At 44.7% G+C, this 11,993-nt stretch overlaps 5 protein-coding genes across 10 annotated transcripts; 1 reads left to right on the forward strand and 4 right to left on the reverse strand.

Moving 5' to 3' along the window:
- Positions 1-86: 86 nt before the first annotated feature.
- LOC117150907 lies at positions 87-1,824 on the reverse strand. The gene is made up of 4 exons (XM_033318054.1): positions 1,099-1,824; positions 891-1,039; positions 439-833; positions 87-321 (listed from the first exon to the last, which is right to left on the reverse strand). The coding sequence occupies exons 1-4, from the start codon at positions 1,752-1,754 to the stop codon at positions 313-315; spliced, it is 1,209 nt and encodes a 402-aa protein (XP_033173945.1). The 5' UTR covers positions 1,755-1,824; the 3' UTR covers positions 87-312.
- Positions 1,825-1,887: 63 nt separating this feature from the next.
- On the reverse strand, positions 1,888-3,656 carry LOC117150904. Of its 2 annotated transcripts, XM_033318048.1 has the most exons (4): positions 2,924-3,656; positions 2,665-2,828; positions 2,237-2,613; positions 1,888-2,170 (listed from the first exon to the last, which is right to left on the reverse strand). In XM_033318048.1, exons 1-4 carry the CDS (start codon positions 3,613-3,615, stop codon positions 1,979-1,981), a joined length of 1,425 nt encoding a protein of 474 aa, XP_033173939.1. In that variant the 5' UTR covers positions 3,616-3,656; the 3' UTR covers positions 1,888-1,978. The 2 variants fall into 2 exon arrangements, with proteins under 2 accessions (XP_033173939.1, XP_033173940.1); XM_033318049.1 differs by lacking the exon at positions 1,888-2,170 and having other exon boundaries at positions 2,516-2,608.
- LOC117150903 lies at positions 3,651-5,870 on the reverse strand. Of its 2 annotated transcripts, none has more exons than XM_033318047.1 (4): positions 4,911-5,870; positions 4,683-4,846; positions 4,240-4,631; positions 3,651-3,699 (listed from the first exon to the last, which is right to left on the reverse strand). In XM_033318047.1, the coding sequence occupies exons 1-4, from the start codon at positions 5,612-5,614 to the stop codon at positions 3,691-3,693; spliced, it is 1,269 nt and encodes a 422-aa protein (XP_033173938.1). In that variant the 5' UTR covers positions 5,615-5,870; the 3' UTR covers positions 3,651-3,690. The 2 variants fall into 2 exon arrangements, with proteins under 2 accessions (XP_033173938.1, XP_033173937.1); XM_033318046.1 differs by lacking the exon at positions 3,651-3,699 and adding an exon at positions 3,853-4,182.
- Positions 5,871-5,904: 34 nt separating this feature from the next.
- LOC117150905 (hydroxylysine kinase) lies at positions 5,905-11,911 on the forward strand. 4 transcript variants are annotated; one of them, XM_033318051.1, is made up of 5 exons: positions 5,905-6,123; positions 6,578-6,894; positions 7,480-7,802; positions 10,901-11,025; positions 11,081-11,911. In XM_033318051.1, the coding sequence occupies exons 3-5, from the start codon at positions 7,495-7,497 to the stop codon at positions 11,899-11,901; spliced, it is 1,254 nt and encodes a 417-aa protein (XP_033173942.1). In that variant the 5' UTR covers positions 5,905-6,123; positions 6,578-6,894; positions 7,480-7,494; the 3' UTR covers positions 11,902-11,911. The 4 variants fall into 4 exon arrangements, with proteins under 4 accessions (XP_033173942.1, XP_033173943.1, XP_033173941.1 ...); XM_033318052.1 differs by having other exon boundaries at positions 6,578-6,890; XM_033318050.1 differs by lacking the exon at positions 6,578-6,894.
- On the reverse strand, positions 8,269-10,594 carry LOC117150902 (exonuclease 1). Its single transcript, XM_033318045.1, has 2 exons — positions 9,791-10,594; positions 8,269-9,735 (listed from the first exon to the last, which is right to left on the reverse strand). Exons 1-2 carry the CDS (start codon positions 10,592-10,594, stop codon positions 8,344-8,346), a joined length of 2,196 nt encoding a protein of 731 aa, XP_033173936.1. The 3' UTR covers positions 8,269-8,343.
- Positions 11,912-11,993: the final 82 nt, after the last annotated feature.

Below are 11,993 nucleotides of genomic sequence, written 5' to 3' on the forward strand. Positions count from 1 at the left end.
ACCCCGCAGCCGTTTGCCTGTAATTTCATTTGTCTCCGCCAAAAATAATGAATATGGTAAATGTTTGCCCTAACTTGGCACCCACTCCCCGGCCGATGGAATACCCCCCTCAATGGCCTGATCCTTTGACAGTGACTTTGAAGGCAACAACCCTTTGGGGTTAAGTTCATGCATTTCGGGATTTTGATTATTTTGTTTGGGTTGCCAACATAAATAATAGTTGTCGAATTTTGATGAGCTCCAAGCATTTCGCCTGCTTCTTTTTGGATTCTTGGCTTCCTGGCTTAAACATGCTGATTTCACTTCCGGTGCTTATTTTGCCTAGCGAAATTAAACAATTTGTATTAATATTCAATTTCATATCATCTATAAGATTGACTAATTTGTACAGGCTTGTCTATCTATTTAATCTATTAAAATAAAATAAATTAAGCCCACCTGTTTTTGCTGACCAGCTTTATTTTGCGTTCCCATCAGCTTGTTGATCTCGGCTATTTTTTGATGGTACATTTCCTCCTGTTCCATGCAGAACTTGTGATCGTCCTTGACCTTCTGCAGTGCGAGCCTGGCTATCGTGCACTGCACCTCGGCGTTTTCCAGATCACGCTCCAGCTTGGCCTCCCACTCCCTATTGCGTATCTTGAGCTTCTCCACTTCCCAGGAGTATATCATCTCCGAGCTGCGCTGCACCGTCATGTCCTGTTTCAGCTTGGTTTCCAGTTCCATCAACTCCTTTCTCAGCAGATCCTCCCGCTTACTGTTAAGCATTAGTCGCTGATCCATACAGCTGTTTACCCACTTGATGTGGTAACGCATCTGTATCGGATCAGTCACTAAGAAAATGTACAAAAAATTTATCTTTTGGTATATGTTAGAAATTAATAACTCACAACTACTGCCTTCGAAGGGGTCTGCGAGTGCAGTTTGATGGATATCCAGACTGGATACGCTGGATTCCATTGCCAGGCTACTGTTGCTCATGCGGGAATTGTCCTTGAGGACCTCAAACCATGCACCAACCGTGTTGTACTTGCAATCTCTATGAATATAGAGGTTTCAAATATAGAAAGTTCTTCTTGAACCAAATGGGGCCAATACCGTATGAGTTTTATGCTATTTTCGCAAAGGTCGTCATCCCTTTGAAAGTCCTCACGCATTTCGTGTAGAATTTGTTCGATCTCATTCAGATCAGTGCGGAACTTTACGCAGTCTAGATCCTCGGAGGTCCGTTCGCGATGGATCACGTCCAGGTACAACTGGTTATGTTCCAGTCGTGCCAGGAAGTGATCCAACGGCCACTTGAACAGATTGTAGGGAATCTCGTCGATCTTTCCGGGCCAAGGACTCGAAAAGAGACGCAGTTGCTTCAGCAGGCGAACGGATAGGAACTCTATGGCCGCCTTCTGGCATTTGATATTCAACTCGGTCATCATGGACGAACGCAATTTAATGCTTTCTATGGCCTCCTTAACGGTCTTCCTTCCGCTCTCCCTCTTCCGCATCCTGGTCATCTGCCGCACCACCATAGCCTCTGCTCCATTTTCGACCACCCGATCCACGGTCTCCACAGGATAATCAACCACGGATTTGCCCCGAATGGAAGATGCGGCCAACAACGTACTCACCCGGCGTTCGTGATCCTCGATGATTGTGCTAAGGAATTTATCGCGGCACTGGGAGGGATCGAGTTGATTTGGCAAAGGGAACTGAATCGCAAAAGGATCCGATTCCTTTTCCTCCATTAACACATCCATTATAATTTGTTGGACTTTTTTTTGTATAAATGACAGGTTTGCAATAAAAAGAAACACAACTGCTGTGTGATTTCAATGTTTTTACACTGTTAATTTAATTAGTTAGATAGGAATTAGTTGTATTAAGAAAGAAGTCGTTCTAACTTAAAAAAAAATGTTTAATGTAATCTTTGGTAAATTGCAAACACATAGGTAAATTCAAGGAGGCCAAATCGGAGAGTCTTCTATTGCATTTTGGAATTTCGGGATTTCCTTTCAGACCTTCTCTCAGAAAGCCTTCCAGATTTTCGTGCTATCTTATTTTCGGAAATCCTCGCGGACTTCCTCGCGGACTTCCTCTCTGACTTTCTCTCGGACTTTCTCTCGGAATTTCGAACCGACTTCCTGGACAATCGGCTTCGGGTGGAACCAAATATCTAAGCATATGTCATATTGTGGTAGTCAAAAACACGGAATCACTTTATATACATATTTGTACTTACCCCCTGTTCCTGAGCTATTAAAGCCTGCACTTCTTCGATTCGCTGGAGGTACATGTCCTTCTGTTCTTTGTAGAACTTAATATCGTCCTTGACCTTTTGGAGAGCAAGCCTTGATACGGTGCACGTGACGTCGGCGTTCTCCAAATCGGTATCAAGCCGCTCCTGCCACGCTCTGACGCTTTCCCTAAGCTTTCCCACCTCTAGCGAGTATATGAGCTCGGAGGAATTACGCACCTTTTCATCCTGCAGTGCTTGTACCTCCAGATCATTTAGCTCCTTTCTCATCTTCTCCTCCTTTCCGTTTATCCGGTAGAGACGCTGATCCGTACAGCTTCTAATCCAGTTGATTTGGTACCGCATTTCAATCGGATCCTGAGCTGCGGACGGAGGTGAGTCTTCTAGATATGGCTCATAGTAAACCCACTCACCTGACTCGTCTTCGAAGGCTCCCATTGCCGATGAGTGACGCATTTCTATGTTAAAGGCGCTACTTTGAGCAAAAAGCCTTGCGGTTAACGAACTGGATCTAATGCTCTCAAGATTTTCTTTAAGAGTACTGACCCAAGGTGCGTTAATGTTGTATTGGGCACTTCTGCATTTTAATGATAATAATTATGAGTACTCTTTATAATTTAGGAACAGGGAAAATCATATGTATCATCTTATAAAATAAGCCAAACTCCTTACCTTAACAACTCCATGCTCCCCTGACATAGATCCCTATCGTTGCGATAGTCTTCTCTGATCTCGTGTATAAGAAGTTCGATCTGACCCAGGTCCTTGCAGAACTTGAGACAGTCCAGATCCTCCGCACTTCTCTCCCGATTGATGACGTCTAGATAGACCTGCTTGATGGACAAGCGCATCAGGAAGTCGTCCATCGACCAGCTAAACAGGTTGTAAGGGATATCCCCAGTGTCTCCAGGCCAGGGACTCGAAAAGAGGCGCAACTGCTTTAGCAGGCGAACCGACAGGAACTCGATGGCCGCCTTCTGGCATTTCAGGTTCAGGTCATTCATCATGGTACACCGGAGCTTAATGTTCTCCAAGATCTCTTCCTTCGTCTTCCGCAGACTTAATCTTTTGCGCTGACTCACCAACTGCCGCACCACCATAGCCTCTGCCCCCTTTTCGGGCCCCTGATCCGTGAGATCCTGTGATGACCTGAATTCCGAAGCGGCCCGGAATGTTGATCTGGGCCGCAGGGAACTGGCCCGAAGTTCGTGCTCCCGGATGAATGTGCCGATGAATTCATCGCGGCATTGGGAGGGATCGAGTTGCTCCGGCAATGGAAATTTAATCTCATATGGATCGGACTCAAACGTGGTTTCTACCTTCTTCTTATTTTCATCAGAATTTTTTCTCTTTTTGGAAACCATTTTTTTTTTTTAATTTTTTTTGTTTTGTTTTTTTTTTTTTGTGTTTTATTCTGTTGAGTGTTGTGTTTGAAAGTGTCACATTTCCTGTAAAATCAATACAGCTACTGTATACTTTGAATACTTTATATAAAATTCTACTTTGATAAAGAAAAAATATGTTTAATTCTCGTTCTTCAGCAGAATTTATCAATAAGTTCGTAGCTGTTTTTCAAATATGCATTAATAAGAAGGATGAGCTCAAGCTTAGGAAGTATTTTATTGAAACCGTTGGTAAATTGTAAACATATATAAGTAGAATGGGCCGAAATAAAGGATATGCTATTCAGCTTTAGAATTTGTGGATTTTCTTTGAGATTTTTCCGCCAACATCGTTTTGGATTTTCTTTCAGCTTTTATGTCAGACTTTCTTTCCGTCTTCATATCAGGCTTTATATCAGACTTGACTTCAGACTTCATTTCAGACTTCTTTTCAGATTTCCTTTTAGACTTCTTTTGAAAGTTCTTTGTTGACTTTGGTACAGATTTCCTTAAAGACCCCCTCGACATTCGTTTTAAGGCGGCTAATTCCTAGGGACATTTCATCTAATGATGACTCCAAAATTCGATTTCTCTGCCAAGACTTACCCTTTCTTCGCGAATAATCCTTTCCTGATCTATGAGCGCTTGCACTTCTTCGATTCGCTGGAGATACATGTCCTTCTGTTCCATGTAAAACTTTAGGTCGTCCTTAACCTTTTGCAGTGCAAGCCTTGATACGGTGCACATGACGTCGGCGTGTTCCAAATCGGTATCAAGTCGGTCCTGCCAATTTCTGATGCTTTCCCTAAGCTTTCCCACCTCCAACTCATACATGAGTCCGGAGGAATACTGCACCTTTTCATCCTGCACTGCTTGAACCTCCAGGTCATGTAGTTCTTTCTTTATCTCCACATTTCTTCCATTCATCCGGGTCAGACGCTGATCCGTACAGCTTCTAAACCAGTTGATTTGATATCGCGTTTCAATCGGGTTCATCGCTGCGGAAGAAGATGAGTTTTCCAAATATGGCTCATAGTAACCCCACTCACCTGATTTCCTTTCGAACACTATCATTGCCGATGAGTTACGACGTAACGATGTCAAGGAGCCACTTTGCTCATTGAGCATAGCGACTGACGCACTGGACGCCAGATTTTGGATGTTAGCATTAAGGCTCTTTACCCAAGGGGCATTTATGTGGTATTGTGCATTTCTGCAATGGAACACAAATGTCAATGTCGCACTACGTAACTACAAAGCTATCGAAACACCCTTACTTTAACAAATGAATGCTGTTTTCGCAGAGGTCTACGTCGTCTCGAAAATCTCTTCTCATCTCTTGTATAAGGTGTTCGATTTCGCTGAGATCCTTGCAGAACTTAACGCAATCTAGATCCTTGACACTTCGCTCCCGATGGAGGACATCAAGGTACATCTGCTTCACGTCCAGTCGGAATAAGAAGACATCCAACGACCAGCTGAACAGGTTGTTTGGGGTCTCCTCCAGTTCGCCTGGCCAGGGCATCGAAAAGAGTCGCAACTGTCTGAGCAGACGAACCGATAGGAACTCGATGGCCGCTTTTTGGATTTGGCGAATGAGATCTGCTATTATGGTGGACCTCAATCTTATGCTGGCTATAACTTCCTCCATTGTCCTCCTAACGGACGTTCTCTGGCGCTTTTTGGCCATCTGCAGCACCACCATAGCCTCCGCTTCCTTTACATCTGAGTCTTGGAGCTCCACTGGCCGCTTGACTGTCGAAGCGTCACGCATTGTAGATCTGACTACTAGTGAGGCCACTCGGGACTCGTGCTCCCTTATCAGATCCTTAAGGAACTCATCTCGGCACATTGATGGATCTTCTTGCTCCGGCAAGGGAAAAGGAATTTCCCAAGGGTCAAATTGCTCTTCTTCGAGACTCTCCAGGTTAACCACGCCAGGTACCACGTCTTTCAAATGCTTTGTCTTTTTATGGGGCATTTTTCGAGTTTTTTTGTTTATTTTTGTTTTATGTTTTCTATTCTGAAGTATTTTTTGTGAGTATCATTTCATACATATATGATGGTGAAATCTGAATACAACGCATTGAATGTCACACCACCGAGTTAATAACTTATATGTATAACATTCAAATCCCCCGCCATCTAGTGTTGGCAAACGCAGCTGCGAAGCGAACAAATAAACAGCTGATTAGACAGTTCATAGAAGCAGCAGCTCTAGCCATTCGCATGTCGGCGTACCTGCACATTGCTTTGAATTTTTGAATGTGTTCGTTTATTCCTTTTACTCATTGTTTTTCGAGTATTGTTTATTGTTTTAATCAAAGTTAGTTGCTCCGCTTGTCAGTTTACATAAGCAATCTCACAGGTGGGACTGAATCTAATCGGCTCTCCTCTGCCTGGCCAGTTTCCATCCGCAGCGCTCAGAGTTAGTAAGTTTAGTTGACCACTTTTCCGATTCGGAGACACAGGTGCATTTTCCGTGACCAGGTAAATAAGCTTGTCTTAGTCTCTTGTTTGTGTATTCGGCGGCTTGTTTATGTGCTTGATTAGCAGTCAGCTGTGCATATTTGCGTCTCTCACATGCACACTATATTTGGCTTTTAATTACCTCCAGCTGCGCGTGTGTGTGTGTGCCAGAGTGGGAGCTTGTGGCCGTGTGTGTGTGAGCCCAGAAATCGTAGTTACGTACATCACTGCGTATGAGCAATAAACTGTAATTGAGTCAAGGTCAGCAATTGACACTTGATTGACAAACTTCGATAGCTACTCGCTTATGTACATTTAAATTCAATTATTATCGCCTCTCTCCGCCCAAATATTTACACATATTCCACCTGCCCCGCTTATCATCGATCGGTTCGGGTTTGAAAACCTTTCCACTGACGTTTGAATTTATGACCTGGAAAAGGTATTTGCTCTTTCCTCTTTCTGTCCATATTAGTGCCTCTAATCCCTGCGATCTGTTCGGTTATGCGCCATATAATTGATGTGGTTTCCACTAGAGCGTTAACCAAAGCCGATCACGACTGACAGTTTGCTTTGCCGCGGTTGGGCAACCACTGTCCCTGTCCCCCTGATAAGCTCCGAAAAATGTCGAAAATAAGGCTCGTCCACTGCACCATGGAGCTCACAATCAAAATGCAAACAGAGCCGGCTTTAAGCAATTAAGCAAATAGCCAAGTTAACACTGCAAGTGGCGACAGAAGCTCACACACTCACCCACATGGAACAAAACTCACGGGACTGAATCTTACGTAGGTACAGTCGAAACTCGCTAATCAAATACCGGCGAGGTATAAAGGCGACCCCACTCTACAGAATTATTTCACTCAAACCTTAAATTTCCAACATAATTAACAAAAACGTTATATTAAAAATGAAAAAAGCATGTTTAATGCTTAAACTGACTAGCCTTAAAACACAATTTGTGATTAATAAGCTCTAAATTGGTTACATTTAAAAGTTCGCTATAAGAATCAGAGAAAAAAGAACTAAAAATCATTTTAAAGGCTTTAAAATGAAAAGCTAGTAAAGGTGCTATATAAAAACTAAAGCTTTACTTTAAAAACTTTAAAACTCGTACTTATTGTAAATGGTGTTTAACTTAAGATTGTGGATTATATAGACGAGGATTGACTGTACTTGAACGCACACAAACTGGCGAAAAAGATATGGAGAAGACGTCGACGAACTCGTTTCAATTGAGACGCAAACTGAAACACAATTCATTTCGCTGGAGAACGCGCAACCGAAAACATTTTCCACCTCTGCTCTTATTCGTCTTCTAATTGATATTTGTTTACTCACGGTTTCTTGGCCTTTGGTCTTTTGCGTCTCCGATAGAGCCCCAAAAATAAAATGGAGCAGTGGAACAATGTGGAGCTGACGAACATGTCCAAAAAGTCGTATACCCTGAATCATGCCTACGATGCCGCCGAGAAGTTGAACAAGGAAAACACGGCCAAGTCCTCGAATGGCAATGGCACCAGTGCCGATGAATCAGCAGCTGCAGATGGCGATCTCCTCAAGCCCGGATCGGACGTGCGCCCAAAAGTGGAGCCCGAGGACGTGGAGAGCCTGCTGAGACGCCTCTACGGGATCACGATAAGCGAGGTTAAGGAAATCGTCGCCTACGACGATCGCAACTTCTTTGTCAAGGAGGATAGGTAAGCAAAGCGATGGCAGTATCTCGCTGACACCCTTTCCCAATCCAGCACCACATCCGGAGGTTTATCTCGTGTCAGGGAGTTCAGCGTAAGCATCTCATACAGCTGCAGTCAGAAAATTAGCACAGGCAATTTTAAACATCATAATATATCATTTAGATCAGGATTAGTCTTCGAGATAGTAAACACAATAATTCGTTGCATGGAATAATTCCTCTTTTAAAGCATCAACAACATATTTTCTGTGCTTTGACATGACTGCAATTTTAGCTGCTGTTCGTAGCACGACTGTGCAACACGAAAACAAATGATAATAAGCCGGAGAAATGCGGCGGGGTGTAGCATCTATTTATACCCAGTTTAATTAAAGTTGTTAGTCGCGGCAGTTGAGTGTGACGCAGTCGACAGTCACCTTGCCAGCATCGCAATTGCTATCTTGATGGATTCATGGCATTCAGCACTGATGTAGTCAGTTCAGGTCTTCACTTTAATAAATTAGATTAATCTACAGAACAAAAAGCTTACAGTCTAGAAGAGCAATCTATTTGAGGACAGGTTTCGTCTGGAAGCCAAACATGCTGAGCTTTGTTTGATTCTGGCTCACGGCACCCAGTTTTCCATTCGTCCTTGATTTAGGAGTGCCCTTCTTGGCAGTGGAGGGTTTACTCAGCCCCACTCTTCGTTTGCTGGTTGGCAAAGAGTTCTGGCGTTGCAGGCTGGAGGATGAGGTAGATGATGCTCTTTGATCTGAGCTACAGCTGTCGTCCGATAGCAGAACGATGGTATCATTGTTGTTCCTGTCGGATTCCTGAGTGGATTCCGGAGAGTTTTCCAGAAGTAAATCCAGTGACTTAATGCGAATAGTTGTGGAATTGGTATTGCCTTCAGTTGGTATTTGGGGTTGAGTATTGAGATCTTCTTGGGATTCTAAAGGCGAAGGAACACACTTGTCTTGCGATTCCAAAAGAGAAGAGGCTGTGGTATCTGTATCTGTTTCACCGTCACTCATTTGTGAGCTACAACGTTGTCTTATTGGGTTCTTCCCTGGAATGTCTTTCCATTCGAGTCTTAGTTTCTTATGGCCTGAGTGAGAGCCCAGCTTCTGCTCGTCCATATCGTCATTTTCCGTATCTCTTGAGTGCTCCCTTTGAAGCCTTGTCTGTTCATCCTGCGAGGCGAAGAAGCGACTTCGCACCTGAACTTGTTCCTTGGCGAATATGCTTCTTTTAAGAGAATCAATCTTCTTTACATCAGCTTCTCCACCCATCGGACTTGCCTTCTTCGGGCTGAGCAAACGCAGCAAAGAGGCATTCTCACAAACCACCGGGGATCGCTGATTAGCTTCTTCCCCAGTCCGTTCCTTGGCAAATGGATTGTGCCGACTTTTGTGCACCGGCGACGGAGGAGGTGTACGTTCTTGATCTAGAGAATCTTCCCTGCTCGGACTTCTCCTCCTTTTGGCTTTAAAACTGTACATGTTAAACAACTGGGCCTCCGTTTGTTTAGCCTGTTCCAGTCGCTGATTAGCCTCGATTTCCTCGTTTACAGTTTTGCTCACGAAATCCACTTTTTTGAAGAACAAGGCAAACGGATTTTCCTTCTTCGGCGTGTGAGTGTTTTCGCTTTGAAAATTCGTTTGCCAAATACTTTTGTGCTTGGATCGTTTCACGTTCTTCGGCGTTGGCCATTCCTTTTCCGGTGTCCAAGAGTCCAGTCGCTTCATAGAGAAGGGGTTCAAGTTGCCTAGGGCCAAGTGCAAAGCCTGCACGCTATCCTCCAGCAAGGTGCCAGCATTGCTGCAGTAGCGCTCATCAGTTTCATAATCTTCCAGGGCACACAACCGCTGCATGCGACGCTCTAGCGGGTTGTAGATAAACATGTGCCTGAAGGTAGCCTCCGCTTTCATGAAGTTTTCAATATAGTCGTCATCTACCTGGATTAAAAGATTATTAGTCTTACAATTCAGACCCAACTGCAAGATAACTTACCTCAAGATTGCGCATATTGAGGTAACTTGGAATCTTTTTTAATGCTATTCGCATGTCTTCCTGTTCCGTTTTTAGTATAAATTTGCATGCCTTGGCCAGTCCGATGCCAGGCAGTGAGTCCAGGTAATCACAGCCGGATAGGATGCACATGCGCCGGAACTTGTCAAAGTGGTACTTCTCCTCCGTGCAGCCCATGGCCAGGTGAAGTTTTTCCGCCTCCACCAGCAGTCCGCTGCCATTGAGGTCCAGCTTGAATATAATGTTTTTGGCGCCAAAAAGCGTTAAGTCCGAGTCCTCGGTGATGATGTACTGGGCCACATCTGCTCTATTCAGCCAGGCCATTTGGGCATCGGCCTCGTAGGGCGCCACAATGCAGTCAACATTCCGGCTCCGGCATTCCCGGATTAACCGCAACGCCATGTCGTGGGTGACGTCCACGCAGCGTCGCATATGGGATCGCGCCTCTTCGATACGACCCAATCGGAGGAGTTCCGCCGCCCGCTCTTTGCTCTGCTTCCTGGAGTCCCTTCTCCGCTTTTCGGTCAACGCCTTGGCTGGCAAGTGCTGCCCATCGAAGACCAGAATGGGCTTGATGTCGTAGGAAAGCAGCATGTTCACATACTTCAGGCAGTACTGGATATACACATCCGTATCCTCGCCGCGGGCCAACTTCTCCGCACAGCCGAAGACTCCCTTGTGTAGCCAGCAATATGTGTCCACGGCCACTGTGCTGCCGCGAATGTCTTTTAGATGCAGCTGCGAGGAGGCCTTGCCCACGAAGGGAATTAGGCCGGTAATGCCCATGGTTAGGACCAACAATAATAACACATATAAAAACGAAATAAACAATTAATAAAATTGCGGATCTTAGCGCCAAAATTGCCAATGCATCGGTGTGACCAAAGCGCGATGCTATAAAAAAAATTCGAATTGCCATTCACATGGGACGCATATGATTATCGTTATCCAACACTTGGATTTTAAAAATAATTCAATATTTCTAACAGATATTTTTTTGTATTTCTATGAATGTGGCGCTTTGTTATGCCTCATTTTTTATTTACTCCTTAAGATAAGTAATTTCTTATTGAATACATTTCCGTATTGCAGCAATGTTAAGAACCCCCTCATTGTGACCCACTGTCCACACGGATACGTCCTGAAAATCCTCAACTCACTGGACTCTAAGAAAGAGGACTTCGTGGATGCCCAAAACCAGATGCTGATTTACTTGGGTAAGAATTGCTAGCCAAATCATCAGCAAATTGACAATGCAATCGTATTAACTAGGAAAACACAGTGTGAAGTGCCCACGACCAGTAGCCAATGCAACAGGAAAGTATTACTCCGTGGAACGTCTGAATGGGAATTCGAATGTGGTGCGACTGCTAGAATTTATACCGGGAGAGATCTTCCACCAGGTGCCGGTGACGAAGCACCTGCTCTACCGCAGCGGCGAATACTTGGCCAGATTGGATCGGGCGCTCAAGAACTTCACCCACCAGGCATATGAAACCCACAAGACCTTGTGGATGCTGCAGAGTGTTCCGGAGCTGAGGCAATTCCTGTACGTGGTGAAGGATCAGGAGCTGCGGCTTATCTGCGACGAGGTTATCGATGCCTTCGAAGCCAAGGTTCTGAGCCAACTGCCCTCCATGGAGCACCAGATCATCCATGGGGACTTCAACGAACAGAATATAGTGGTGGAGCAGGTGCCCAATCAAACTGAATACACCATTAAGGGAGTTATTGATTTCGGTGATACGAGCAAATCGCCACTGATCTTCGAAATTGGAATTGCCCTCACTTATATGATCCTGCAGGCCAACGATTTGGCCAATGGTGGCATATTTCTGTCCGGTTATATCAGTCTGAACCCCATTGAGAACTCCGAGCTGACCCTTCTCAAGTACTGTGTGGCTGCCCGATTGGTTCAGAGCCTGGTAATGGGACTCTACACCCACACGCTGCATCCCACAAATGAGTACCTGCTGGTGACCCAGGAAAAGGGATGGAAGCTCCTCCAGAAGCTGTGGCGCGAGAGCTTGGGCGATATTGATGAGTTGTGGGCAAGCACTGGACACCAGTACTTGACGCAGAGCAATAAATAATATACAATTCCGAGGGGCTTTTCCGATTTTAAAGGTATTTTAACTGATTTTCAATCCAGCTGTTGTGGTTGTTGAAGATTTCGTATGTTATG

Source organism: Drosophila mauritiana, chromosome 2L, assembly GCF_004382145.1.
Source record: "Drosophila mauritiana strain mau12 chromosome 2L, ASM438214v1, whole genome shotgun sequence".
NCBI lineage: Eukaryota > Metazoa > Arthropoda > Insecta > Diptera > Drosophilidae > Drosophila > Drosophila mauritiana.

What these genes read in the sequence shown, in the direction of transcription:
- LOC117150903 (XM_033318046.1), bottom strand. Translation starts at nt 5,614, where the DNA reads ATGCCCCATAAAAAGACAAAGCATTTGAAAGACGTGGTACCTGGCGTG. An exon ending in AACAGCATTCATTTGTTAAA is followed by an intron (nt 4,847 to 4,910) that starts GTAAGGGTGTTT and finishes GTTCCATTGCAG; the next exon opens with AAATGCACAATACCACATAA. An exon ending in AGTGTTCGAAAGGAAATCAG is followed by an intron (nt 4,632 to 4,682) that starts GTGAGTGGGGTT and finishes CTTCTTCCGCAG; the next exon opens with CGATGAACCCGATTGAAACG.
- LOC117150904 (XM_033318048.1), bottom strand. Translation starts at nt 3,615, where the DNA reads ATGGTTTCCAAAAAGAGAAAAAATTCTGATGAAAATAAGAAGAAGGTA. An exon ending in AGCCTTCGAAGACGAGTCAG is followed by an intron (nt 2,614 to 2,664) that starts GTGAGTGGGTTT and finishes CTCCGTCCGCAG; the next exon opens with CTCAGGATCCGATTGAAATG. An exon ending in TAATAGCTCAGGAACAGGGG is followed by an intron (nt 2,171 to 2,236) that starts GTAAGTACAAAT and finishes ACATATGCTTAG; the next exon opens with ATATTTGGTTCCACCCGAAG.
- LOC117150902 (XM_033318045.1), bottom strand. Translation starts at nt 10,594, where the DNA reads ATGGGCATTACCGGCCTAATTCCCTTCGTGGGCAAGGCCTCCTCGCAG. An exon ending in TCAATATGCGCAATCTTGAG is followed by an intron (nt 9,736 to 9,790) that starts GTAAGTTATCTT and finishes CTTTTAATCCAG; the next exon opens with GTAGATGACGACTATATTGA.
- LOC117150907 (XM_033318054.1), bottom strand. Translation starts at nt 1,754, where the DNA reads ATGGATGTGTTAATGGAGGAAAAGGAATCGGATCCTTTTGCGATTCAG. An exon ending in AATAGCATAAAACTCATACG is followed by an intron (nt 1,040 to 1,098) that starts GTATTGGCCCCA and finishes CTATATTCATAG; the next exon opens with AGATTGCAAGTACAACACGG. An exon ending in CCCCTTCGAAGGCAGTAGTT is followed by an intron (nt 834 to 890) that starts GTGAGTTATTAA and finishes ACATTTTCTTAG; the next exon opens with TGACTGATCCGATACAGATG.
- LOC117150905 (XM_033318051.1), top strand. Translation starts at nt 7,495, where the DNA reads ATGGAGCAGTGGAACAATGTGGAGCTGACGAACATGTCCAAAAAGTCG. An exon ending in TTCTTTGTCAAGGAGGATAG is followed by an intron (nt 7,803 to 10,900) that starts GTAAGCAAAGCG and finishes TCCGTATTGCAG; the next exon opens with CAATGTTAAGAACCCCCTCA. An exon ending in CCAGATGCTGATTTACTTGG is followed by an intron (nt 11,026 to 11,080) that starts GTAAGAATTGCT and finishes CGTATTAACTAG; the next exon opens with GAAAACACAGTGTGAAGTGC.